Genomic DNA, 23,846 nt, shown 5'->3' with positions numbered 1-23,846 from the left:
AGGGCAGGTGGCAGGTGCCATAGGAGGGGTGGTCTGAGAGCCGCGGGCTCCCTCTCTGAATCCCAGGGGGCCCCCCAAGGCCTGGGTTTCCAATGCCCACTTTTTAGGTGACTCTGTGACTTGATGGATCCCCCACACTGAGTCTAAATTAGCACCCCTCGGCGGTGAGGGGTCAGCCCACCTCCCTACACCCCTCTGATTTCTCACCGCTGACGCGTCTGGCTGGGGCCCAGCACACTGTCACAGCCTTCGGGACCCGCAGAGCCGCGCGGCGCAGAGGCTGACACTTTGACAGATTACTGAAAGCCCAGCTAACAGGACTGAAGCACTTCCTCTAAGAAAGCAGCTTTATCTGTACTTAAGCCCCATCTATCCTCGGATAACTCAACTGACAACAGTGCAAACCCTGCCTGACGGATGGCGGATGAAGTGACAGAATCGATAGATAAAGGGAAGCCGGGGGGCCTATCGGGACATCCTGGCGGAGTCCGGAGACTCCGGCTCAAAGGCCCAGAGCGGGCACGTGGCAACACAATACAACTGTGGTATCGCCATCTCACCCAGAAGAAAAAAAATAAAGGCAGCTTTCAGACATTCAACCCAACACAAGTGCTGCCTGCCGCGGGCCCGGCCCTCTCACGCATCCTGCACGCTCACCAGAACCCGGCCCAGTCTTGCCGTCCTGCTTGCTTAGACGGGAGCACCAGTTCCTGCGTCTCCGTGGGCATGCTGGCCAGGCCAGCTGTTTCTACCCGACGGATGGCCTGCACGACGCGGTGCCGGCCGGGGACGCCTGCTGCGACCTGAAGGGCCTGGGCACAGGCAGCAGCCAGCCAGGCCGGGCACCGCCTCTCCTTGACCTCAGCTGTGAAGTGAGGCCTCCAGGCTCCCTTCCTGCCACGGAGGAAGGGTTGTGGCAACTGGGAGGACGAGAAAGTATCCCGGGGCCAAGCTGCCTGAATCTAAGCCGCCTTTATCTAAGAGGAGGCCCAGAGAACACAGGCTGAGGGGAGAATTTTGCCTTAAAACAGGAGCCTCATCAAGAGATCAGCCCGGCTGGTGTGGCTCAGTGGTTGAGTGTCAACCCATGAACCAGGAGGTCACAGTTGGATTCCTGGTCAGGGCACATGCCCGGGGTGTGGGCTCGGTCCCCGGGGGGGCGTGCAGGAGGCAGTGATTCGCTCTCATCATTGATGTTTCTCGCTCTTTCTCCCTCTCCCTTCCTCTCTGAAATAAGTAAAATATATTTTATAAAAAGAGAGATAGGAGGCACCAGCAGGCTCTCATGCCTTTCCTTGGGGGTGGAGGGGCTGGTCCTCCAATGGAGGCTTTCAGAGCCTTCTGGTCCACGGTTGAGGTTGAGGCGGGAGGAGCCTATGAGCAGGCCCCATTCTACTCCCAGCCTCCAGCCCCCTGCTGCCGACTGCCTGGGCGTGCTGACCTGGAGGCCGCGGGCAGGATGGACTACAGGTGGGAGAGGTGGCCAGTCCAGAGACTATGCAAAGCTCTGAGCAAAACTGTTCCAGGAAAAGAGTTATGACTTTGAAACAAAATATCAGGCATAAATGTGAGACACAAAAAATTGCTCTGACCAATTCAAAAGGGAATGACTTTAGGCTCTTTCATTTTTTTGTTTTGTTTTGTTAATCCTCACCTGAGGATATTTCCCCATTGATTTTAGAGAGAGTGGAAGGGAATGGGGAGAGACAGAGAGAAACATTGATGTGAGAGACACATCGATTGGTTCCCTCCTGCACGCACCTGGGCCCGGGGCCAGGGCAGGGGCTTGAGCCTGCAACCGAGGTACGTGCCCTTGACTAGAATTGAACCCAGGACCCTTCAGTCCATGGGCCGACCCTCTATCCATTGAGCTAAACCAGCCAACGCTAGGCTCTTTTTTTCCTTTCTTTCTTCCAACCTCCTTCTTTTCTTTTTTTAGTCCAAGTGATTGAGAAATGGAGATGAAGAGGTGGTTTAGAGGGGAATTCAGCCTCAGATACATTTCATTTCAGGCGACAGCAGATAATCCATGTAAGAATGTCCAGCAGGATGAAAACAGATTATAAAGCAGCAGGACATTTTTTCTTTTGCAAATCTAGTGATACTTCTACTGCTATCCCTTTTTTATTCTGCTTCCATATAATGTAGCAAAAATATCAAGGCAGAGAGAATAATGAAAGTAACCAGGAAAAAATGTATTTCAAGAAATATTCCAAATCACTTATTAAAATCAACTCCTGTGCTTAAGAACACCAACACCAGACTAGATATGATACCCAGTGCTGGCAAGGGTGGCATTCTCAGACATGCTGGAAGAAAGGCCTCTTTGGGGAGCAAGTTGGCAACATCCATCAAGAGCTATAACATGTTGAATAGACATTTCTCCAAAGAGGACATACAAAAGGCCAAGAGACACATGAAAAAATGTTCAAAGTCACTAATCATCAGAGAAATGCAAATTAAAACCACAATGAATTATCACCTCACACCTGTCAGAGTGGCTATCATCAACAAATCAACAAACAACAAGTGCTGGTGAGGATGTGGAGAAAAGGGAACCCTTGTGCACTGCTGGTGGGAATGCAGACTGGTGCAGCCACTATGGAAGACAGTATGGAGTTTCCTCAAAAAATTAAAAGTGAAACTGGTGTTTGACCCAGCGATCCCACTTCTGGGAATATATCCTAAAAACCCCAAAACACCAATCAGAAAGGATATATGCGCCCCTACGTTCATAGCAGCGTTATCTATAATAGCTAAGATTTGGAAACAGCCCCAGTGCCCATCAGTAGATGAGTGGATAAAAAAGCTGTGGGACATTACACTATGGAATACTATGCAGCTATAAAAAAAGAGGGGTCCCTTACCCTTTGGGACAGCATGGATAGACCTAGAAAACATTATGCTAAGTGAAATAAGCCAAACTGAGAAAGACAAATATCACATGATCTCACTCATTTGTGGAATCTAATGAACAAAATGAACTGAGAAACAAAATAAGATCCGAAGCAGGGAGGGATGGAATAGACTGACAGGTCGGGTTGGAGACGAGAAGAGCTAAACCAAAGAACTTCTATACCTATAATATGTATAGCCCATGGACACGGGAAATAAAGACCTGGGGTTTGGGGGTAAAGGGTGGGAGGAGGGGGGGAAAGAGGGAAGGAAATGGGAGATATCGGTAATACTATCAACAATAAAAAAACATATTTAAAAAAAGATCTATAAAGTGTTAATATATTACTTCCAGGAATCCATCCTAAGGAAATGTCCAAAAGAAAGCAATAGGTCTGTTCAATGATCAGATGAGGACATTGGTTGCATGAAGATGCTCATTATCTATAGTAGTAAAAAACTGGAAGCCACTTAAATATCTAACCATAAAGGGAGAGATTAAGGACATTATAGAGCGTTGGTGGAATGATTACACGGGCATCGAAATGCGAGTTATAAAGACAATGTGGTAACAGGGAAATCTTTTTTCTTCATTTGCCATAATTTTAAATGGAAAAAGAAAAGCAGGATATGTGATTATAAGACATTATCACAATGACACCTGTGTGAAGGTGGCAGGATTTGGGGTGCATCCTTTTCCCTCCACTTTCCAAATCCATCACCTGGCTTTAGATCAGTGGTTCTCAACCTGTGGGTCACGACCCCTTTGGGGGTCGAACGACCCTTTCCCAGGGGTCGCCTAAGACCATCGGAAAACACATATATAATTACATATGGTTTTTGTGATGAATCACTATACTTTAATTATGTTCAATTTGCAACAATGAAAATCCATCCTGCGTATCAGATATTTACATGACGATTCATAACAGTAGCAACATGACAGTGATGACGTAGCAACGAAAATAATTTTATGGTTGGGGGTCACCACCACATGAGGAACTGTATGAAAGGGTCGCGGCATTAGGAAGGTTGAGAACCGCTGCTTTAGATGAAACATACGCGACTGTGAATGTTAAAATCAGCCGGCGGGGTGGTACCTTGGCTCCGTCCACACTGATGATCCGATAGCTGTTCCTGATGACATCGTAGAAGTAGGAGACGGTGACAGCCTGCTTGCTCGCAGGCACCCAGTTCTTCTTGGTGGTGGGGTCAATCTGGAAGACGTGCGCGCGTGTGGTGAATATGGGCTGTTCTCTGCAAGACGAGAGATGGGCGCGTGAATTGATGGCGCGTGACTTTATGTATAATTTATTATTTATAAGCCACCTACTATTCCCAAAGATTTTAATCGCTTATAGAGAAAGATACATATGCATGAGGACAATTAAAATAAGAAAAGGGAAGAGAGGGGTGAGACACCAGAGAAGTCCTTACGGAAACCTAACACCCAGGGGCTGTGGGCAGCTGGCATAATAATCCATTCGCTTAAAATGCAACTCCTTGCCGAAACCGGTTTGGCTCAGTGGATAGAGCGTCGGCCTGCAGACTGAAAGGTCCCAGGTTCGATTCCGGTCAAGGGCATGTACCTTGGTTGCGGGCACATCCCCAGTGGGGAGTGTGCAGGAGGCAGCTGATCGATGTTTCTCTCTCATCGATGTTTCTAACTCTCTATCCCTCTCCCTTCCTCTCTGTAAGAAATCAATAAAATATATTTTAAAAAAATAAAAAAATAAAATGCAACTCCTTGTCCAGTGAGAGTATTTGCACCCCGTCAACTGTCCTATTTTTTTTCTGATATCCTGTTGGCATTTTTAGGAATTTGCAACAAATTTATTGTGGGAGATTCTGCACTAATGTTAGGATTTTGCTAACCATTTGTAACCTCATATTCTATTTCTGTTAAGTACTTCTCAAATCCAAAGCATTTTATGAATGATGCATTCATTCATAACTGGCCAAGCTTTAAAGTTTTATGTTCCCAACTTATGAACCCTTTGAGTTTTATGTAAAATTCATCAAATCTTTCTCTTTGGCTATTCTTGCCTCTACATTGCTGCTTTTTCATTCCACACACCTGTCAATTCTTCATGTGATTATTAACTGTTAGCATATTATCTATTTTTCTGTTGAGTGGAGAATTAGTTAGATCTTGACAAGGAGCATTAAGAGAGAAGGCAGATGTATAAAAATTACAATAGATTTCACTGTTTCATATTTTAAATTTATATTTACAAAGTAACAAAATGCAACAGACTCACTACAAAATATTTATCTTTGATAAAAAGATCTTCAGGCAAACTGGCTCAAAAATCCTTTCAAGTGTTCAAAATAAGATAAAATGGGGGGGGGGGGGGTTCGGGGGGATTGCCACCAGAACGTAAAAACCATCCCATCGTTCATGAAAATGCTACAGAGTTAATAAGTACTCGTTAGAGGTAAAAATTAAATCCAACGGTAACTTAGACAAATTAATTTTTTTAATCCTTACAATGTCAAAAGAGATTGACATAAAAGGGCACCCAAAGGGAGACAAACAAATCAAAAGGGAAAAGTGAAGGCTCTGGTCTCTAGATGGAGTGGTTTTAGGCAAAGCGGCCTTTGAACCGTGGTGACTAGGAGGCTGGTTACTGGGAACAAAGCTCTTTCTAAGGAAACTTTCCCAGGAGAGCCAGGTGCCCTCTGCGCATCCTGCAAGGGGCCCTGAACCCCACCAGGAATACGGGCAGCAACCACCAACCGCGGGTGCAGAGAAACGCAGAACCCGTTGTTGGCATGACCATTTCTCCTCGTGCCCCCTCAGCGCAGCTGCTTCGCGAGGCCTGCTTTCCAGAACGCGGGGACCAGCATTCCTCGCCCCAGGATCTTTCCTTCTAGGTCCTGGGAGCAGGAGAAGTGCCTCTGGGAATGTGGGCTACCAACAGCGACCGAGTTCACCCACTCACTCAACCCTAACCCGACACCCTCCAGCACAGGCTGAGCGCTGTAGAAACAACAGGAATATTCTCCCTGCAGCTGCCGCATCTGCTGCCGAGGGCAGCCTCGGGGGCGCGTGCGCATGAACACAGCTCTCCCAACCCAGCCCACGTGGGCAAGCTGACATCTGGAGGCCCAGCTGTGCTGCTGCCGGCCCAGGCAGCGTATTTTGCTACTCGTTCCCCGCCACAGAGGAAAACACTAGATCACGTGGGATTCTCCGGCACACGGGAGAGGAGGGAGCGGTGGGAAGGGGTTTTTAAAGGACTGAATTGTGCTAAAACCCTGCCTCCCTTGTGCAGAGCACTAACAAGTCCCCCCCCTAGAAGGATGGGGCTTCCAGACCTTCCCTCGTGCCCTCCACACCCAGGGAGAGAGATCGGGTCCGGGTTGCAGCACCTTAGACCTCCGACGGCAATTAGCTGGGGCACTTCAACTACCAATACGAGTGTCCCGGCCCCAGCCTCGCCCCCAGGGACCTGGCTCTCCTGGCCAGGGGTCTGAGTAGCTTATTCTTCACAAGACTTCCAGGAGGTTTTTATCCTCAAAGAAACTGGGGAGGTCCTCACACTAGACAGTATCAGAAGATCTAGAAAATAATGGAAGAAGTGACGGATACAGCCAGCATCTCTCCTCCAGAACGACACGGCTGACTGTGAAGGGCACAGGGTAACTCCAGAATGTCCTCCCACAGCCCCCGGGGACAACGGTGGGACCAATAACAGGATCTTTGGGTGCGAAGGATGAGGGGGGAGAGGCCAGGGGAGGCAGAGGTGCTCTGGTCAGGAAAGAGGGCAGCTTGGGGGGGGACCAAGCAGTGACCTTCCTCAAACAGTCCATGTCCTGAAGCCCACAGGAGCAAGCAAGCGAAGAACGCAAAGCAGAGAGGGACAGAGGAGAAGAGACAGGGAGACAAGAAAAGACGGCAGGGCTTTCTGATCAGGGACAAGCGAACTCAGCAAGTCGTCTGCCTGGCATGATTCTGGCCGAGGTGAGCGTGCAGACAAGAAGGGCCCATTTGCTCTGGCTGGTTTGGCTCAGTGCAGTGGTTCTCAACCTTCTGGCCCTTTAAATACAGTTCCTCATGTTGTGACCCAACCATAAAATTATTTTCGTTGCTACTTCATAACTGTAATGTTGCTACTGTGATGAATCGTCATGTAAATATCTGATATGCAGGATGGTCTTAGGCGACCTCTGTGAAAGGGTCGTTTGACCGCCAAAGGGGTCTCGACCCACAGGTTGAGAACCGCTGGCTCAGTGGCTAAAGCATCGACCTGTGGACTGAAGGGTCTGGGTTCGATTCCAGTCAAGGGCACAGGCCCGGGGTTGTGAGTCCATTCCCAGTAGGGGGCGTGCAGGAAGCAGCCGATCAATGATTCTCTCATCATTGATGTTTCTATCTCTCTCTCCCTCTCCCTTCTTCTCTGAAATCAATAAAAATATATTTAAAAAATAAAAAATTTTAAAAAAAGAAGGGCCCATCTCCAAATCTGCCTGCTCAGCTCTGGGGAGGACCTGACGCCGTGACAGGTTTCCCTCGGGACCCCAACCAGAAACGCCGTTTCTTGGGAGGGCACAGCTGGCCGCATGCTCGGTGGCCTCAGCCCTGGTCACCATGGCCAGGCCTCTGCAGGGAGAGTGGCTGCTGCCGTGTGGAGAGAGGCACCGAGACCTGGGAGGGGAGCGGCAGGGACTCCCGCCGGCCCCATCATCCAGGGGTGGCACCATGGCGGTGCCCCTCAGTCCTCAGCACCTGCACAGCCAGCCTGGCAGCAGCTCCGTGCCCAGGAAACTACCCATAGGACTGGGATTTCCACACGCAGGACCAAGTCTGAAGCCACCGGGATGTTCTGTTTCAGTCCTACGTAACTTGCTTCTAAAATTCAAAAAACCGGATGGTGTTTAAAGAAAAGGCCCAAAATACACAATGATAAAAAGAAAAGCCAGCAGCTAATATTTACTGACAACGCAGCACTCTGCCAGGCTTTACAGGTGATCTCTCACTCGGGTCCCAGTGATGCTGAGGGGAAGCCGTACAGCTGCGGAGAGCCCAGGACCTGCCGTGGGTGACACAGGGAGTGAGGGGCAGGTGGGCAGATCTGAGATGTTGAAGTCAGTGCAAGAAGCCTGGAAGGCGTTCCTCTTAATCATTATGCTGTTCTCTCTCCCTAAAATAAGGGTCTGTACCTGGCAGCTTCTTTTTTTGTTTTTAATATATTTGTATTGATTTCAGAGAGGAAGGGAGAGGGAGAGAGAGATAGAAACATCAATGATGAGAGGGAATCACTGATTGGCTGCCTCCTGCACGCCCCCTACTGGGGATCGAGCCTGCAACCCGGGCATGTGCCCTTGGCCGGAATCGAATCTGGGACCCTTCAGTCTATAGGCGGACACTCTATCCACCAAGCCAAACCGGTTAGGGCAGCCGTGGGCAAACTACAGCCCGAGGGCCGGATCCGGCCCGTTTGAAATGAATAAAACTAAAAAAAAAAAAAGACTGTACCCTTTTATGTAATGATGTTTACTTTGAATTTATATTAGTTCACACAAACACTCCATCCATGCTTTTGTTCCGGCCCTCCGGTCCAGTTTAAGAACCCATTGTGGCCCTCGAGTCAAAAAGTTTGCCCACCCCTGGGTTAGGGCGTGGCAGCTTCTGATGTGTCTCCCAATGACCCCGCCTCCTGGTACTCACCTCATGTACCCCCCAATCGCCCGAGCAGGGGTGGGACCTGTGATTTGCTTTGAACCAAAAGAATATGGCAAGGAGATGAGATGAACTTGTACAAGCAAGTTACGTAGGATGGTGACTTCTGTCTTGCTAGCAAAGTCTCTCCATGGGGTCTCTCTCGCTGGCGTTGATGAAGCCAGCTGCCAGGGTGGGCAGGCCCACGTGGCAGGATCGGAGGGTGGCCTCCAGCCAACAGCCAGAGCGGAACTGAGGCCCTTCATCTAAAACCACTTGAGTCCTAGCCGGTTTGGCTCTGTGGACAGAGCCTCAGTCCGCAGCCTGAAGGGTCCCGGGTTCGATTCCAGTCAAGGGCATGTACCAAGGTTGCAAGCACCTGGTTGGTGGTGCATACAGGAGGCAACCAATCGATGTGTCTCTCGCACATCGGTGTTTTTCTCTCTGTCTCTTCCTCTTCCTTCTACTCTCTCTAAAAATCAATGGAAAAAATATCCTCTGGCGAGGATTAAAAAGATAAAAATGAAAATAAAACCACCCGAGGACTGGAATTGTGCCAGCAACCGCTTGGAAGCTTAGCAGTGGATCTCTCCACAGCTGAGCCTTCAGCTGAGACCCCAGCCCTGGATAACAACTGGTGACGCCTTCTAAGAGCCTCCGAAGCCGAGGACCCAGCTAAGCCATGCCTGGACGCCTGGCCTGCGGAAATGTGCTTTACCGGAAGCTGCTAAGTTTGTGGCAGCTCATTACACAGCAATAGATGACTAAGACATGGACCTTCATAGAAGTTAATAATACACCAAACAGGTTATATACATTCTCACTTAATCCTCCAACAGGGCTGTGAGTGGGTGGCCTCATCCACATAGAAAACTAGGGTCACAATGGCTTCAGGCAACCTGAACACACCCCTACATCGTCACGGGCGAAATCAGAGCACTCCACAAAACTCACCACCAAATTCAGGAAAGCAGACCCCAACTCTGACAGGGCATCCTGCCTCACCTGAGAAAGGAGAAGAGACGGAACTAGGACACAGACGTCAGCTCCCGTAAGGGTGCAAATCAGTATAAATAGAAAAATCCAAGAGAAGCAGAACTCTCCGACCCAGGAGGCCACCTTTCCCGCCCAGCCGGGGAAAGCTGGAGAGAGCGCGCGTCAGAGAACAGAGACCCCCTTCGCACCCGATTTATCCTCCTCCCTTTGGTGTTCCAGGCTCGGGGAGTCTGTTTCAAATAGACTCCCATTCCCCCTTCGGCGCCTTAAATAGAAGGCAGATGTTTCCGGATGGCGACGTGTTTTCAGGCAGACAATATAACCGACTGTTCCCAGTCTTTTTAGAGCTGAATAAACACCAATTGCTGCTCGCTGAACACATTTTGGAACCTGACAGTAATTGTCCTCAAGAATAATTAGACACTCTGTGCGAAACATGTATGTTCGGAATATGAAAACCACTCGGCAGAGGGACCACTCTGGCTTAGACCGAATTCTGGTTCCGTGTGAAACGATTCTTCAAAGAACCGGCATGACTACTTTTTCAAGAAAAATCATGTGTTAATTTCTAATTACCCCTCACGTGGGATGCTCAGCTCCAGACTTTTTCTGCTATTCACCTGTAAAAGCTCACCATTCTTACTATTCCTACTTCTACTTGGTTCGAATTAAAACAAATCATTCATAAATTTTACAGCCATTTAGACCAGTGGTTCCCAAACTTATTTGGCCTACCGCCCCCTTTCCAGAAAGAATATTACTCAGCGTCCCCTGGAAATTTTTTTTTTAAATTTTAATAGCAATTAAACAGAAAGATATATGTATTAATGTTTCTACCTTTTTCGTAAAATATAGTAAAGAAAGGTGTAAATTAGAAACATTGAAGTTTGAAATTATGAAACTATTTATTGAACTCGGAATAGAAAGGTAATACAAAAAAAGTTAAAACAAATGCACCTGTGGCCATCACCGCCCCCCTGGATCGCTGCAGCGCCCACCAGGGGGCGGTAGGGCCCACTTTGGGAATCACTGATTTAGACAGTGCTCCCAAGTCGCCTAAGATGCCCTCGGTAGTGTATCTGCCTTGAGTCTTGAACACCTCCCACTCCCACCATCGTTCGCACAGCACCCAGCGGAAGGGCTCCCCCAGCCCCGATGGGGGAGGCACTGCCCACCCTGCTGCCAAGGCTTCGGTGCCTCCATCCCCAGCTCCAGGTGCATCAGGAGGACCCACAGGCCCCTGACCACCTGCTCCTGCCCCCTCGCCAGATGGGTTCTGCTGCTCTCCTGCTGGCACTTCCACCTCACCTGCGTTTTCACATGACCATGACCATGGCCTTCACTGGGCCTGGAACGTCCTTCCCCCTTGGTTGGTCAGAGAGTTCCTATTAGTCCTTCAAGTCCCGCCATACCATCTTGGGACACCTGATTTGTGGTCTGAGGACACAGGCCCTGCACTGAGCCCCTGTCACAAGGCACCAAAAGCATGGGCTCACCTGGCTCCTCCACCCTCTCTCTAGATGAGTGGTCCCCAACCTTTCTTTGGCCACGCCCCACCTACGCATCTCTGAAATCCTGATGCCCCCCTGGGACATATAATTCTCATTATTCAAAACGTGAGCTCCTATTCACATGGAAGAAGCCTCAAAGGCCATGAACTTGGTCTAAACAAGCTTCCAAAGAACATGGCATTCATGAAAGAGAAAAATAAAAGAATGAAAGGACAGTTGAAGGACTGAGGAAAAACCACTAAGAAATTGTTAAAAAAAATAATAATAATATGAAGTGATATGAAAAAATAGCAAATACTTTCAAAACATAATAGGGAACTGAAATGCATAAATATGTCACAATATATATTTATAGGCTGTCTATGAGGCCCCTAGAACCATAAAAAATGCAAAAAATTTACTGTTAATAACTCATTCTCTAATCGCCTCCCTTCAAAATCAAATTGGCCCCCTGTGGGGCGTGTGCCCCATGTTGGGAACCACTGGTCTAGATTGTCAGCAGGCCCCTGTGCTGGCAGGGTCAAATCCCCAAATCCTAGGACACAGAGCTGGAGAAAAAGGAGATATGAACACAAGGTTCTTCTAGCACATTCTTCTGGGCCAAGGATCTAACTCATGAGCATAGTGTGGTTCTACATCCATACAAAAGCCCAAAATAAAGTTACTGTTGGTTATACATAGCATCACACATCTAGAACAGCCAAGAAAATCAAGTGAAAAAAGTGAATATGAATAATAAAATTCAGTAACATTGCCAGGTGTAAAATTACTAATAAAAAGATCTATCAGCAAACTTGAAGATCTCTTATAAAGCCCAACCACCGGAAGGGTAGCAACGCCGCTGCTCCTCACAGTCCCATGGCGCTTTGGAGCCCTTAGTAATTACACAGTAGCACTGTTGCACCAGCTGGCTTATTAATATTGCACTGAAGGTTTTTTAAATAAAAAAATAAATAAAATAAAATAAAGTTGATAGCCTTCTGATATATGCAAACAACCAGATAGAGGAAAAAAATGGTTTTTTAAAGATCCCATTTACAATAGTAACTAAAAAGATACAGTTTCTAGGAATCTATTAAAGAATTATGCCACATATGTAATACCCTTTGTAATACTTTAAGCAATTAAAAAAAAGAAGAATTATGCAAGCCCTGGCTGGTGTTGCTCAGCGGTTAGAGCGTTGTCCTATGCACCGAAGGGTAGCAGGTTTGATTCCTGGTCAGAGCACATACCTAGATTTCGGGTTTGATCCCTGGTGGGGGCACATGTGTGAGGCAACCGATCCATGTATAGCTCTCTCTCTCTCCCTCTCCCTCCCTTCTTCTCTCTCTAGAATTAATGAAAAACATATTCTCGGGTGAGGATAAAAAAAGAATTATGCGAGATCTATATTAAAAAATAAATATAATTTCTAATGCATGCAAAAGAAAACTTTAGTAAATAATACATATCCTGTTTTTATTTTTTAATATGTTTTTATTGATTTCAGAGAGGGAGAGGAAGAGATTAAAAACATCAATGATGACAGAGAATCATTGATCAGCTGCCCCCTGCATGTCCCTTACTAGGGATCAAGCCTGCAAGCTGAGCATGTGCCCTGAGCAGGCATTGAACCGTGACCTCCTGGTTTGTAAGCTGACACTCAACCACTGAGCAACACCAGCCAGGCAACAGGATTATTTTTAGAACTAGACCTGAGGAAAACTTGCTATGAAAAGATAGCCAAGAAAATTCTTTAAATGAAGAGCAATGAGGGGTTTGGCCATATCAGATATTGATACCTAATCTAATAAAAGAGAAACATGCAAATTGACCATATCTCTGCTACACCCACAAGCCAATCAGGAGTGAATATGCAAATTAACCCAACTAAGATGGCGGTGGCCACGGAGCTGGAGCAAGCAGGAGGCTTGGGTTGCCCCCAGCAATGGAGGAAGCCAAGCTTCCCACCTGCCCTGCTAGCCCTGAACTCTGCTCAAGGCTACAAAGTTTCAATTATAGAAGATAAATAAATCCCAGATACCTGCTTCCAGCCTGCCCCTGTGGCCACCCTGAAAACGGCCATCAGCCCCTCACCCAGGCTGGCCAGGCACCCCAGTGGCGACCCCCACCCTGAAGGGGGTGTGGCCAGCCTGAAAACGGCCCTCAGCCCCTCATCCAGGCTGGCCAGGCACCCCAGCGGGATCAGAGTACATGCCCTTGACGAGAATCGAACCTGGGACCCTTCAGTCCGCAGGCCGACGCTCTATCCACTGAGCCAAACCCGTTAGGGCGGTAATGTGCAAATTGACCCTAACAGCAGAACGACTGGGAATGACTGGTCACTATGACACACACTGACCACCAGGGGGCAGATGCTCAATGCAGGAGCTGACCCCTGGTGGTCAGTGCGCTCATGGCTGGCGGGCTCATGGCTGGCAAGCACAGTGGCTGCAGTGGCGGGAGCCTCTCCTGCCTCCGCAGCAGTGCTAAGGAGAAGCAAGCCAAGGGGTAAGGAGCAGCGAGCAGGCAGGCGGTAAGGAGCGAGGGGTCCTGGACTGTGAGAGAGCACAACCTGGGCTGAGGGACACCCCCCCCCAGTGCACCAATTTTGTGCATCTAGTGTTATAATAAAGTTGCAACAAATGAAACAAGGAGGTATTAGCAAATGAACAGACAGATTAATATTACAGAACAGAGTGCAGAAATGGAAGTTCAAGGAATTAAGTATGTGATACAGGCGGCACTACCCATCAGTAGAGACACAGAAATCATTCCACAAACCCTAGTGCAGCCGTGGGTTAGCCACGCCCCGGGGTGAGCTGTGCCCCACGGATAGCCACGTCCGGGGGAAAACCTGCACTTGTTGGACCTGATCCAGTCTGTTTCCCTGCCAGGTCTGAACGCCTCCAAGTGGGTCACAACAAACCCATTCTGTTAAAGTTACCGTCACCTGCCCCAAACTGCCCAGCTGCATAAACCTGACAAATGAGAGGTCTCAGATAGGTTACATTTGTCACAAATCCTCCTCCTCCGCAGACGGGGGATTCCCTTTCTGGGTCACATTTACATCAGGGAATGGAATGAGGCAAGTGCCCCTGATGGGTGCTGATGGGCTTCCTCAATGACACTACTTCGATCCTGGAGGGCTGCGCAGTGTTCAGGCGCCTCCAGCACACACTCTCCTGCGGGTCTCCTGTGATGTGGGTTTAACTAGGTTCCGGGACTGCTTCCCAGGCCGAGGGCTGCCCCCGAGGGGCCGTCGGCCCATTCCCGTGTGCTTCGGAAAAGCGTGCGGACTCCGAAAGGGGTGGTAGGTCCGGAGCAGTGGGTGAGGATCCCGACAGGACGGGGAGAGGCAGGTTCAGAAAAGCAAAGCCAGGCCCTAGCTGGTTTGGCTCAGTGGATAGAGCATCGGCCTGCGGACTGAGGAGCCCCGGGTTCGATTCTGGTCAAGGGCACTTGCCAGGGGTTGTGGGCTCAATCCCTAGTAGGGGGCCTGCAGGAGGCAGCCGATCAACGATTCTCTGTTATCATTGATGTTTCTATCTCTCTCTTCCTCTCCCTTCCTCTCTGAAATCAATAAAAATATGTTTATATTTAAAAAAAAAGCAAGGCAAAGCCAGGATGGAAGACAAACAGCTGCATGGGACGAAGTGGGGAGCGTCTCTGAAGATGAAGGATAGGTAAACAGATTCCAGGAGGACGAGACCAAGGACAGGATCAAGGGAGAAAAGAAAGCAAAACTCAGCAGCAACACTGCCATGCCATCTCACGTTCAAATGCCGCCTCTCCACCCTTGCCAGAAACCCCTTCCTCTGCCCACACCCCCCCCAGCCCCACCCCCCCCAGCTCAGAGCCCAGCCAATGTGCAGGGTTTGGCAGCTGAGGTGGAGGTGACTCTGCAGGTGCAAGAGGTGTACTCAGGGACCATCGAGATCCCTATGTGGCTACAGGGGGGCTCCGGCAGGAAGTGAGGCCCAAGGGTGGGGCAAAGTAGATAGCCCTGGACTCTGTTGTTGTTGTTTTTAAATCTCCACCTGATAATATTTTTCCATTGATTTTTAGAGAGAGTAGAAGAGAGAGGGAAAGACAGAGAGAAATATTGATGTGAGAGAAACACATCGATTGGTTGCCTCTTGCAGGAGCCCTGACCAGGGCCCGGGCCAGGGAGGACCCTGCAACCGAGTGGGTGAGGATCCAGTCTAGCCTGAATGCCCTTGACTAGAATCGAACCCAGAACCTTTCGGTCTGCAGGCGACACTCTGTCCACTGAGCCAAACCGACTAGGGCTGGCCCTGGACTCTGAATGCCATGCTAAGGAAATCAGTATTTGTCTTGGGGGCCCCCATCTCCCAACTGTGTGCCATGGAACATTTATGTCAAAGCTCTTTTCTCTTCCATATATATTCCTATGCATATAATGTTAAAAGCACTTGGACAGCTGTTCTCATCATGTGATATCGCCTTTAAGAAATTTTATTCTCTACCCAAGGCTGCGGGAGATCATGTGGGAGCCGGGTGATGCCCTAACATCTGTCATTTGAACCACACACGGGGCTGTGACCTGCCCTTACAAACTAGCCATGGCATCAACAGGCACCTTCTAGCCACAATGTTTCGTCTATGGAAGATATCTTATCTTAGGATCTCAACATATATTCGTGATTTTATTCCACATATGGTATACTGAACATGTATGTACATGATAAAAACTAATTCCATCTGCCCTAGTCGGTTTGGCTCAGTGGCTAGAGCGTCACCCTGTGGACTGAAGGGTCCTGGGTTCAATTCCTGTCAAGGGCACATGCCCGGGTTGCGGGCTCGGTCCCTCATGGGGGGCTTGTAGGAGGCAGCTAATCAATGATTCTTTCTCATCGTTGATGTTTCTGTCTCTCTCTCCCTCTCCTTTCCTTTCTGAAATTGATGAAAACAAATTAAAACAAAACCAAACAAATTCTATCTGAATCTCAGGTGAAAAAGGAAACCTTAAACAAAAACGCAGTTTTATGATTTGCACACTGTGAACTCCAAGAGCCAAGAATCAGAATCCATCCAAGTGATGTTTTCTAAAAATCAGGTGGCGAGCTGCCCAAGTCTTAACGATTAATGATTCCTGGAACAGCTGAATTCAGGAGAGCACAGAATATCGCCGGAGGAGCAGCTTCTGTTCTTCCTTTTGCTGAAACACATCTATGCGCAGAGATTGTCATACTATACGGCAGGAAAACAAAATCTAGAAGACTTGATGCCGTACCCGATGTGAAGATATGACTTGGCAGCATTATGCCTAATATTAAGCAGATACGATTTTCTTAAAGAACTGGAACAATAATGTTCTCCGTTTTAAACGTGGAAGGCTTTTGTATTATTTATCTATAGTAAAAATACCATTAGGTGTCTGGCCGTTTATGTATTTTGTTCTCAATCAACTGAAAATAAATGTCTCTGATGTTTTATTCTGCTACAATTCAAAAGCATTCGAACATAAATGTGAACAATCGTGCAGCAATGAATTCTTATGTCTTTTCCTGGGAGGCCACATCTTGCTGTCCACGTTAGCTAACAATATGTTTTATCTCATGATCTGTTGACCTCCCACTAATATCTTAAAATGGGTAAACTGTGCCGTGGGAAATAAATCCAGGAAGCGCCCATTTTTGAACAAAGGAGCAGCACAGTCAGAACTGCAGCTCAGAGGAACAACGGGCGTTCGTATCGAGGATCACTGAAGGGGAAAGATTGGAGGCTGATAAAAAATCACTACGCACACGTCCGGGCACAGGGAGATGAGAGTGTGGCCAAGAGCAGTGGGGACAGAAAGAAGGAAACGGGTTTGTAAGATTTCAAATGTGCCATCAGGAGGACTTGTTAAAGCATCAGATGTGGCATAAACACCAAAATAAAAAATATAAAACTGCTCTACATCAAAATAAAAAAACGCTTTTGTGTTGCAATTGATACCATCAAAGAAACTGAAAAGATAACCCACCGAACTGGAGAAAATATTTGCATATCATACATCTAATAAGGAATGTGCATTCAGGACAAATAAAGAACTCTTAGCCCTGGCTGGTGTGGCTCAGTGGATAGAGCATCGACCTGCGGACTGAAGGGTCCCGGGTTCTATTCCAGTCAAGGGCACATGCCCGGGTTGTGGGCTGGATCCCCAGTGAGGGGAGTGCAGGAGGCAGCTAATCAATGATTCTCTTTCACCATTCATGTTTCTATCTCTCTCCCCCTCTCCCTTCCTCTCTGAAATAAATTTTTAGAAAAAAGAACTCTTAGAACTCAATAACAAAAGGACAAATAACACAGTTAAAAAACACGCAAATAATCTGAACAGACGACCCCCAAAGAAGAGATGCAAATGGCCAATAAGCACACGAAGGGATGCTCCACCCTATGAACCACCAAGAAAATGCAAACCCGAACCAGTGAGATACTACGTCACACCTACTCGCGGAGCGATGATGAAAAGACAGACAATAGCAAGTGCTGTCGAAAATGTAGACAAACTGGAGCCTCATGAGCCGAGGGTGGGAATGCAGAGTGGTGCCGCTGCTTTGGGAAACAGCCCAGCAGCTCCTCAAACAGGGTCCGGGCCTGCTCTCCTCTGCGGTGTTTCTGACACAGCCATCCCTCCCCTCCTTTTTTTCTTTTTAATATATTTTTATTGAGGTCAGAGAGGGAGAGGGAGATAGAAACATCAATGATGGGAGAGAATCTTTGACTGGCTGCCTCCTGCACGCCCCCTACTGGGGATCGAGCCCGCAACCCAGGCATGTGCCCCTGACCGGAATCGAACCTGCGACCCTTCAGTCCACAGGCCGACGCTCTATCCTCTGAGCCAAGCCGGTTAGGGCCCTCCCCTTCTTTCTATCACCCATAAATCTGTTGCAATCTTTCAGCGGCTGGTACTTCCCTGCCATTCACTTTGTTGTCATAGGATTATACTTTTAATAATCTCTCTGTTATCACTTTAATGGCTTCTGGGAAGAAAGGTATACACATGTGCTGAATCGTCCACCTTAAATTCTAAGTTAATCTCATTAATTTTTCAGTTATAACTTGCATGTACTTAAAGGATAACAGTCCGACTGGCGTGGCTCAGTGGTTGAGCATCAATCTATGAACCAGGAGGTCACAGTTCAATTCCTGGTCAGGGCACATGCCCAGGTTGCAGGCTCCATCCCCAGTGCGGGGGCGTGCAGGAGGCAGCCAATCAATGACTTATCTCTCGTCATTTTTGTTTCTATCTCTCTCTCTCCTCTACCTTCCTCTCTGAAATCAATAAAAATATTTTTCTTTATAAAAAGGTAACAGACATTCTATCCTAAGCCCCTTGTCCATGGGCTCCTATTGGGGGGATGGGGCAGTGGGGGTGGTGGCAGGGTTCCATCCAGTTTGTCACCCCCTGCCCACCCCCGACATGCAGTCCTCCCTTCTCCAAGCTCCACTGCTCATGACACAGATCTGCCGGGACAAGCTAAGGAACTGGCCAACTGCATGTGGGTTTCCTCTTTCCAGGACTTTTTTAAACAGCAGAGCACTGTGTGGCCCTCCCTGCGATGCCAGAATACATCAATGGAGAGAATGTTCAACTTTAAACCAAGGGCATCTTTTGCAGGTTCCGTTGGCCCAAGAGAACCTCTTTACTCAAAAGCAAAGCCTGCATGACACATCTCTGCTTTACAAAGGCTCGAGTTTAAAAATAAACATGGGCATTTGCAGGAGCGCAAAAATAGTAGCACAGCTCCACGGAACCCTGGGCACTAGGTGTGTGCTCACTCAGGGGGAGCCGAGCGAGGCCACGCTCAATCCCAAGCAAGCCCTGGTGGCCCTCAAACAAGCGGCCCGCGAGCGAAGGGAGCCTTTTTGGTGCTCTATTCCCTTGTACTCCACCCCACCGACCTCATCCCATTCAGACCAACCACAGGCGCCCACCCTGTCCAGCTATTCACACACGGGCTGTGCAGGCAGCCTCCAGAGACGAAACCCGGGTCCTCACCCAGCCTTGTCTCCACCTGACTCTGTGGCCTCCTCCCCATCAACCCCTTACCTACCCAACCTGCCTCCCAGGAAGCTGAGCCTCCCCTAGAATGCCTATCGCTGATCTCCGCTCCCGACTCACCCCCCCACCCGGTCAGAATCCTACATCCTTCAAGGCAAAGTGCACATGGGTCACCTTTGCCATCAGAGGCACCAGCCCCAGCACCAGACCGAGCTCTCTCCCTGGAGCCCAGCTCCTTTGTGGCCGTCACACCCTCTGCCTTGTCTTTGGGCAGCTATAGGTGTGTTGTAACCCCAAACTGGGCCATAAGCCCCCCTGGGCAGGGGTCAGGTCTCCAAGCCCCTGCAGCACTTGATAGAGGAAGCACTTGAAGTTGTGGCCAGAAGCTTTGCGGAAACCCGAGTCGTAGAGGGCCCGGAGGGACCAGCTGCCGGCGAGTGGGGCCTGCATAACCCCACCAGGCGAGCAAGCAGACATCACCAGACAGCAGGGAAAGCCCTCTCTCCAGCAGGACTGCGAGGTGACGCCTTCCTCCCACGTGGAGATATATGAACCCACTCCCACTCAGCTCCAGGCTGCACCAGCGCAGCGGAAGGCCCAGCTTTTGGCCTCCCCACCCCAACCTCCTCCCTCTACCCCAGTGTGCCGGACACGTGACCTTCCCCATGTGCCCTGCCGGGCCTGGGAGAAGCTAGAAAGCACCAACCAAATGAGCTCAAGGGTCTCCAGGACATTCTGTCAGGTGCCACGGAACACCTGGCACCCAGATAACATGTCTCAACCAAGGGCTGGGAGAGAGGGGTGCACAGAGAGAGGGAACACCAGGGCCCGGGAGCACACCCCATAAAGGCGCTTCCTACTTCTCTGGGTTTGGGAGGAAAGCGTGTAGAAGGGAGTGACGAGGGGAGAATGCCGTGCTTCCCCGTCACTCTGTGAAGTGCTCCGGCCCCTGCGCGGGTAGCAGGTTCCGATGAATCAGATGTGGGGCTGCAGTAGGGGCTCTGCTATAGTTCCTTCTCCCTCTTGGAAAAGCCCCGATGCTGACGTTTAGCAGACAGAACAAGGCAGCCGGCAGGTGTCCGACAGCTGCCCCAGAACAGCCTGTGCTGTGTCCATGTTCCAAGGACACGTCCCCCGGCTCCTCCGAAGGGCCAGATGGCTCGTGTGTCGACTTCTCCCCACTTCGTGTTTACTTCTCCTGGTCCGTGGCTTCCGCCTTCCCTCCTCCATTCACGGTCTCCGTGCACGTTTACATCTTCAGAGCAGTTCGTGGTCCTCTACTACGAGATGTATCTGGTGTGTGTGTGTGTGTGTGTGGGTGTGTGTGTGTGTGTGTTAATCCTCACCCGAGGATATTTTTCCACTGATTTTTAGAGAGAGTGGAAGAGAGAGGGAAAGACAGAGAGAAACATCGATGTGAGAGAAACACATCAATGGGTTGCCTCCTGCACACACCCCGACCAGGGCTCAGGCCAGGGAGGAGCCTGCAACAGAGGGACGTGCCCTTGACCGGAATCAAACCCAGGACCCTTCGGTCCACAGGCTCTAACCACTGAGCCAAACCGGCCAGGGCGATCTATCTGGTTTGTAAGCTGGAAATGCCTTTCCATGACCATAGGCAACGCTGAGATCCTCAGCACCAGCCTCAGCACCCCGGGGACGAGGTATTTCCTGGAGGTCCCAGCATGTATTCAGTGTGTGCTGCCACCAGGCTGGGCACTGGCAACATACCTCACTCAATTGTCCCAACAACCTTGAGAAATCAGAGTCTGTGCCTGTCTTCATTTCATGGAGGAAAACAGAAAAGGAGGAAGAGAGGAAGTCGGTTGCCCAAGGCCACACAGCTATTCAGTGAGTCACCTACGCCATCTAGCCCAACACATGCTTCAGGCGCCTTCCCACCCCTCCCCCTCTGCCTGCACCAGTGAGGTCCCACCCCTGCTCTACGGACCCTCCTTCCCAGGCACCTCAACCTTTCCCCTCCCGACGCCCACCACGTGCAGGCTGAGGCACCCCTGAGCTCTCAGCAGGTCAGAGGGCAAAGAGGTTCATTCTTGCCCATCCCTTACCAAGGCTATCATCCCGGTCGTTTATCCTTAACTCCAACCCACCTATAATCTTCATTCCATGCATCCCACTCTCTGTGATCGGCGTACACACCCCGCCGGCCCAGCCCAGGCTCCCACGGCCCTTTTTGTCACCTAACATGCCAGAAAATGCACCTGTTTGTTATTTTTACTTATGTTTACTCGTTGTGTGTCTCACTACAATGTAAGCTTCAGGAAGGCAGGGACTCATCTGTCTCGTTCACTGATAACCCCGACACCATGGACAGCGCCTAGCACATGCTACTCAACACATGCCTGAAAGGATTATTTTTATGATTAATCAATATCCTTTTTTTTATAATTAATATCCCTTTTCCCTCCTATATTGTAAGCTCTACTTGGACAGAGGCCAAATCCATCGTAGTCACCCTGGAAGCACTCGATAAAAACTACTTAATTGACTGAACGAAGGCGCACAGCGAGGCTGTGAGGAGGCCATGGCTGGGCGCATCTGCAGCTCGCAGGGCAGCTTGGATGCAGTTCTGGTGCCCCTGGCTGCCACCTGAACACAGGTGACCTAAATACAGCGGGTGATTCTGATCAGCGCCAGCAGAAAACACCAGAAGCCCTTGGACACAGAGATCTGAGCACATAGGGTGGTTTCTGCCTCCACCGTGCAAATATTTGGTCCCGGGAATGTGGGGAAACTGCTTTGACCTGAAAACGTGCCTTTTAAAAACAGACTGCCCGGCAGACCCTCCGCTATGAACATCTTCCTGCAAAACTCGATCCTGCCTAGGTCTCAGATCACATTTTCAGTCTGCCTTCCTCTTCAAGCTGCACTCAAGATCTTTAGCTATTAGTGGGTAAGAGATCTGCTCTAGGAAAGAAAAGACATAAATAAACTAAACACATTTTGTAAGATGCAGAGAGAGAGCCAAATCTCACAATATCAGATTCAATCTGACCTCTCACCTAGGCTGGAGGAGCTGGAATGAAGTGCATCTGATTGGGGAGCCTGTCTTTTTTTTTTTTTAAATGTATATTTTTATTGCCTTTCAGAGACGGGAGAGATAGAAACATCAATGATGAGAGAGAATCATTGACCGGTCGCCTCCTGCACGCCCCCTCCTGGGGATGGAGCCTGCAACCTGGGCATGTGCCCTTGACCGGAATCGAACCCGGGACCCTTCAGTCCGCAGGCCGACGCTCTATCCACTGAGCCAAACAGGCCAGGGCGGGAGCCTGTCTTGAAACCACTTCACTAAAGCACCTTCTTGCTCATGTTCCATGACAGCCAAAGCAGCTGCAGCATTTGGAAAAGAATAACAACACAGCCCTGGCTGGTTTGGCTCAGCGTCGGCCTGCGGACCAAAGGGTCCCGGGTTCGATTCCGGTCCAGGGCACATATCTCGGTTGCAGGCTCCTCCCCGGCCCCGGCCCTGGTCAGGGCTCGTGCAGGAGGCAACCAATCAATGTGTTTCTCTCACATCGATGTTTCTCTCGGTCTTTCTCTCTCTCTTCCACTCTCTCTAAAAATCAATGGAGAAATATCCTCAGATGAGGATTAAAAACAACATCAACAACACAACACTCTGTGTACCTTTCTTTGAGACAAACAACACAGGCAACCCCCTAAAGCATGAACCACTGACGAGATTGGGAAACTGGGAAATGAGTAAGGGAAAATTCTGATTCGTGGCCAAAAAGAGGGTGAGCAACGTGGGTTCTGGAGAACCTACAACCCTCTTGGGTCCACATTAATGTCGATACAAGTAATCTGACAACTAGTAAGCCCTAGCCTAACAGGTTTATTTATTTGAGATTGAGATTCCTATTAAGTGATGGGAATAATGTCTTAATCGATGTGATCACAACATGCAATTCAATAGGACTGAAGACTGAAGTCATTCTGAGAACCTCGACTGGAATCTGAGAAACAGGACCAGGGAGAGACTGGGAGACAGAGGCTGAGAAAGGGAAGACGAAGGCATGGCTGAGGGATTCCTGGTGAGGAATCTGTAGCAAACTCAAGAGAGCCGTCTGAAAGGCCAGGCGGTCACATCAGCGCAAATCCCTGCGTTTAGCCCCTGCCCTCTGAACGGCAGGCTAACGGAACTCCCTGGAGGCTCGTCTCCGCTTTTCTTTTAAACCCGAAGTTGCACTTTTGAAACCCAGGTTGTTTTTGTCATGGAATCGTCAAAGACTTGCAGAGTGTGAACCTCAGAGCCGGACAACACATAACACAGAACAACCGTTCTGTGTGCTGGCTGTGTGATCCCAATCAGGTCACTTAACCTCTCTGAACTCCTTTCTTCATCCATAAGACAAGAAGCTTAAATGATGATAATGCACATCAATAGTCAATAAATAGTATTCCCTTCCCCCTGGTAGAACTCACTCCACAGACGGACTCCACAATGAGCATCTGGCTTGACCCTGTGTCTGTCCTGCGTACCGCGCTGCGTCCTCATGCAACCACAGAACGGCCGACACCGGGAAGTAATGGGCCAGATCGGCGATGCCACCATTGCTCCCGCGGGAGGGGCTTCCCTTCCCTGCACAGACTAGAAATGTCCACCAAGGACATACAGAAACCAGTGCCAATGCTGTAGCGGTTGGGAGGATACACACTTGGTCCGAGGCCACAGTCACCTCATGTGGCAGTCATGTGGCAGCGAAGGGACAAGTAAGACTCACTAAGAATTCCTGGGGGTTACAAACATGATGAACGCAGC

The 23,846-nt window shown here is 49.3% G+C and overlaps 1 protein-coding gene across 1 annotated transcript in view; it reads right to left on the bottom strand.

The window, feature by feature from the left end:
* The window catches only part of HOMER2 (homer scaffolding protein 2), a 129,991-nt gene that overhangs the window by 28,693 nt on the left and 77,452 nt on the right, over positions 1–23,846 (bottom strand). Inside the window, exon 3 of the mRNA XM_014549585.1 lies at positions 3,996–4,152. Coding sequence (XP_014405071.1) covers positions 3,996–4,152 — 157 coding nt within the window. The remainder of the gene's footprint in view (positions 1–3,995; positions 4,153–23,846) is intronic.

The sequence above is a fragment of the Myotis brandtii genome, unplaced genomic scaffold, assembly GCF_000412655.1.
Source record: "Myotis brandtii unplaced genomic scaffold, ASM41265v1 scaffold561, whole genome shotgun sequence".
In the NCBI taxonomy this organism is placed as follows: domain Eukaryota; kingdom Metazoa; phylum Chordata; class Mammalia; order Chiroptera; family Vespertilionidae; genus Myotis; species Myotis brandtii.
The sequence above is the reverse complement of the archived record's forward strand: the minus strand, read 5'-3'. Positions and strand labels throughout refer to the sequence as shown.